This window comes from Nerophis lumbriciformis, linkage group LG01, assembly GCF_033978685.3.
Source record: "Nerophis lumbriciformis linkage group LG01, RoL_Nlum_v2.1, whole genome shotgun sequence".
Lineage (NCBI taxonomy): Eukaryota > Metazoa > Chordata > Actinopteri > Syngnathiformes > Syngnathidae > Nerophis > Nerophis lumbriciformis.
In genome coordinates this window covers 73630001-73635000 of record NC_084548.2, presented here as the reverse complement: position 1 = coordinate 73635000, position 5000 = coordinate 73630001, and the positions used below count along the sequence as shown (strand labels likewise).

Below are 5000 nucleotides of genomic sequence, written 5' to 3'. Positions count from 1 at the left end.
TCGTCCAGCTCTTCCTGTGGGACCCCGAGGCGTTCCCAGGCCAGCCGGGAGACATAGTCTTCCCAACGTGTCCTGGGTCTTCCCCGCGGCCTCCTACCGGTCGGACGTGCCCTAAACACCTCCCTCGGGAGGCGTTCGGGTGGCATCCTGACCAGATGCCCGAACCACCTCATCTGGCTCCTCTCCATGTGGAGGAGCAGCGGCTTTACTTTGAGCTCCCCCCGGATGGCAGAGCTTCTCACCCTATCTCTAAGGGAGAGCTCCGCCACCCGGCGGAGGAAACTCATTCCGACCCGTGATCTTGTCCTTTGGTCATAACCCAAAGCTCATGACCATAGGTGAGGATGGGAACGTAGATCGACCGGTAAATTGAGAGCTTTGCCTTCCGGCTCAGCTCCTTCTTCACCACAACGGATCGATACAGCGTCCGCATTACTGAAGACGCCGCACCGATCCGCCTGTCGATCTCACGATCCACTCTTCCCTCACTCGTGAACAAGACTCCGAGGTACTTGAACTCCTCCACTTGGGGCAAGATCTCCTCCCCAACCCGGACATGGCACTCCACCCTTTTCCGGGCGAGAACCATGGACTCGGACTTGGAGGTGCTGATTCTCATCCCAGTCGCTTCACACTCGGCTGCGAACCGATCCAGTGAGAGCTGAAGATCCTGGCCAGATGAAGCCATCAGGACCACATCATCTGCAAAAAGCAGAGACCTAATCCTGCAGCCACCAAACCAGATCCCCTCAACGCCTTGACTGCGCCTGGAAATTCTGTCCATAAAAGTTATGAACAGAATCGGTGACAAAGGGCAGCCTTGGCGGAGTCCAACCCTCACTGGAAACGTGTCCGACTTACTACCGGCAATGCGGACCAAGCTCTGGCACTGATCATACAGGGAGCGTACTGCCACAATCAGACAGTCCGATACCCCGTACTCTCTGAGCACTCCCCACAGGACTTCCCGAGGGACACGGTCGAATGCCTTCTCCAAGTCCACAAAACACATGTAGACTGGTTGGGCAAACTCCCATGCACCCTCAAGGACCCTGCCGAGAGTATAGAGCTGGTCCACAGTTCCACGACCAGGACGAAAACCACACTGTTCCTCCTGAATCCGAGGTTCGACTATCCGGCGTAGCCTCCTCTCCAGTACACCTGTATAGACCTTACCGGGAAGGCTGAGGAGTGTGATCCCACGATAGTTAGAACACACCCTCCGGTTCCCCTTCTTAAAGAGAGGAACCACCACCCCGGTCTGCCAATCCAGTGGTACCGCCCCCGATGTCCACGCGATGCTGCAGAGTCTTGTCAACCAAGACAGCCCCACAGCATCCAGAGCCTTAAGGAACTCCGGGCGGATCTCATCCACCCCCGGGGCCTTGCCACCGAGGAGCCTTTTAACTACCTCAGCAACCTCAGCCCCAGAAATAGGAGAGCCCACCACAGACTCCCCAGGCACTGCTTCCTCATAGGAAGACGTGTTGGTGGGATTGAGGAGGTCTTCGAAGTATTCCCTCCACCGATCCACAACATCCGCAGTCGAGGTCAGCAGAACACCATCCTCACCATACACGGTGTTGATAGTGCACTGCTTCCCCTTCCTGAGGCGGCGGATGGTGGTCCAGAATTGCTTCGAAGCCGTCCCGAAGTCGTTTTCCATGGCCTCACCGAACTCCTCCCATGTCCGAGTTTTTGCCTCTGCGACCGCTGAAGCCGCACACCGCTTGGCCTGTCGGTACCTGTCCGCTGCCTCAGGAGTCCTATGAGCCAAAAGAACCCGATAGGACTCCTTCTTCAGCTTGACGGCATCACTCACCGCCGGGTTCTAGGATTACCGCCACGACAAGCACCAACTACCTGAAACCAATACCGATAATTTCCGATAATATCGGCAGTCTGATATTATCGGACATCTCTAATGACAACAAACCGTTTGTGTTGTCACCTTTGTGTCAGAACCGTGCAACTTTTAGAAGCATGTTCTCCCAGACCAAACGATGATGGCGTTTGCTCCAAAATTGTGTTTTCCCCCGCCAGACAGCGATGCCGAGTGCAGGGCGGCCCTCGGAGCCTGGCTGGAGAAGTACGGGCCAGAGGTGTACTACGACCGCCTCTCCCGGGCCCTGCAACACATCGGCAGAACGGACGTCGCCCTCGGTAAGAAAGAAGCCCTTAAAACCGGAAAAGCACTCGTTTAAAATCCACTAAATCTACAGCAGGTGCCAAAAAGCCACACATTTTAATGACACTGCATCTTGTCAAGAGGTAATATTATAGAAGGTAAATATGTTCAGACTTTAGGGTGTATCCTTTCTACAGCAGATTTACCACCCACTAAAAATGAGCCACCGTTGTGCAAATATCTGGCAACACAACACAAGTCAGCAGCAAGATTATCCGGCCTTGTCGAGCATGGTGCACGAGTGCTGCCGACACTGTTTACTCACGTATACGTCCTCCTGTTTATATAATCCACTTTATTTATATAGCACATTTAAACAACAAAATGTTTCCAAAGTGCTGTGTCATGACTTGGTCCGGGGGGTGTGTGCTTTTCCAGGATGCAACGGAAAGTTGGCTCGTGCGAGACGGGAATGAAGGTACATGATTTATTATTATCAAAAAAAAGGAATAAATGAAAGCGCGCACAGTGGCGGAGAATAAACTATGAAACCAAAAGACTATAGCAAAAAAGTACAAACAAAAAACACGCACAATGGCGGAGAACAAACTATGAAACCAAAAAGACTATAAATATGGAACAAAAACGTACTTGGCTTGGACAAAAGTAGTTGCTTGAGGAATTGACATGAAAAGAAGAATCAGGCATGAGCAGAGCATAAATGTGTTGAGGTCGTCAGGACGAACAACAGAAAATGAATGAACTTAAATACTATGGACATGATTAGTGAAAGCAGGTGCGTGACTCAAAACGTGAAACAGGTGCGTGACGTGACAGGTGAAAACTAATGGTTGCTACGGTGACAAACAAGAGTGCACAATGAGTCCAAACGTGGAACAGGTGAAACTAATGGGGTAATCACGGAAACAAGACAAGGGAGTGAAAAGACAGAAACTAAAGAGTCCTATAACTAAACAAAAACATGACTTAACACAAAACGTGATTACACAGACATGACATGCTGCACAACAATATTAAAAACAATATTCAAATATTACCCTTAGCTCCACCAATGACTGAATAAAAACAAAAACAAAAAATAAGTACATATAAAAACAATATAGCATAAATGATTAAAAACGATTTTAAAGGGTAAAACCAATTAAAACAGTAAATATAAATCAAAATGTTAAAAACACAGAGGACAACAGTATGATAAGATGTTTAATGTACAAAACCCAAAAACGGTGAAGTTGTCACGCTATGTAAATGCATACTTGCCAACCTTGAGACCTCCGATTTCGGGAGGGGGGGGTGGGGCGGGGCGTGTTTGGGGGCGTGGTTAAGAGGGGAGGAGTATATTGACAGCTAGAATTCACCAAGTCAAGTATTTCATACATATACAGTACAGGTAAAAGCCAGTAAATTAGAATATTTTGAAAAACTTGATTTATTTCAGTAATTGCATTCAAAAGGTGTAACTTGTACATTATATTTATTCATTGCACACAGACTGATGCATTCAAATGTTTATTTCATTTAATTTTGATGATTTGAAGTGGCAACAAATGAAAATCCAAAATTCCGTGTGTCACAAAATTAGAATATTACTTAAGGCTAATACAAAAAAGGGATTTTTAGAAATGTTGGCCAACTGAAAAGTATGAAAATGAAAAATATGAGCATGTACAATACTCAATACTTGGTTGGAGCTCCTTTTGCCTCAATTACTGCGTTAATGCGGCGTGGCATGGAGTCGATGAGTTTCTGGCACTGCTCAGGTGTTATGAGAGCCCAGGTTGCTCTGATAGTGGCCTTCAACTCTTCTGCGTTTTTGGGTCTGGCATTCTGCATCTTCCTTTTCACAATACCCCACAGATTTTCTATGGGGCTAAGGTCAGGGGAGTTGGCGGGCCAATTTAGAACAGAAATACCATGGTCCGTAAACCAGGCACGGGTAGATTTTGCGCTGTGTGCAGGCGCCAAGTCCTGTTGGAACTTGAAATCTCCATCTCCATAGAGCAGGTCAGCAGCAGGAAGCATGAAGTGCTCTAAAACTTGCTGGTAGACGGCTGCGTTGACCCTGGATCTCAGGAAACAGAGTGGACCGACACCAGCAGATGACATGGCACCCCAAACCATCACTGATGGTGGAAACTTTACACTAGACTTCAGGCAACGTGGATCCAGTGCCTCTCCGGTCTTCCTCCAGACTCTGGGACCTCGATTTCCAAAGGAAATGCAAAATTTGCTTTCGTCAGAAAACATGACTTTGGACCACTCAGCAGCAGTCCAGCTCTTTTTTTTCCTTAGCCCAGGTGAGACGCTTTGCGCGCTGTTTCTTGGTCAACAGTGGCTTGACACGAGGTATGCGGCAGTTGAAACCCATGTCTTTCAAGCGTCTCTTGGTGGTGGATCTTGAAGCACTGACTCCAGCAGCTGTCCACTCCTTCTGAATCTCCCCCACATTTTTGAATGGGTTTTTTTTCACAATCTTGACCAGGGCGCGGTGATCCCTATCGCTTGTACACTTTTTCTGACCACAGTTTTTCCTTCCCTTTGCCTCTCCATTAATGTGTTTGGACACAGAGCTCTGAGAACAGCCAGCCTCTTCAGCAATAACCTTTTGTGTCTTTCCCTCCTTGTGCAATGTGTCGATGGTTGCCTTTTGGACAGCTGTCAAATCTGAAGTCTTCCCCATGTTTGTGTAGGCTTCAGAACTGGACTGAGAGACCATTTAAAGCCCTTTGCAGGTGTTTTGAGTTAATCAGCTGATTAGTTTGTGGCACCAGGTGTCTTCAAAATTGAACCCTTACACAATATTCTAATTTTGTGACACACGGAATTTTGGATTTTCATTTGTTGCCACTTC

The 5000-nt window shown here is 47.9% G+C and overlaps 1 protein-coding gene across 6 annotated transcripts in view; it reads left to right on the top strand.

The window, feature by feature from the left end:
- Nucleotides 1–5000, top strand: part of rapgef3 (Rap guanine nucleotide exchange factor (GEF) 3) — a 271955-nt gene that overhangs the window by 7689 nt on the left and 259266 nt on the right. For 4 of the 6 annotated variants that reach the window (XM_061925660.2, XM_061925640.2, XM_061925650.2 and 1 more), the window contains one exon: nt 2044–2163. In XM_061925660.2, coding sequence (XP_061781644.1) covers nt 2044–2163 — 120 coding nt within the window. Of the gene's footprint in view, nt 1–2043; nt 2164–2566; nt 2607–5000 lie in introns of all 6 variants that reach the window. The other 2 variants (XM_061925678.2, XM_061925668.2) reach the window with 1 other exon arrangement.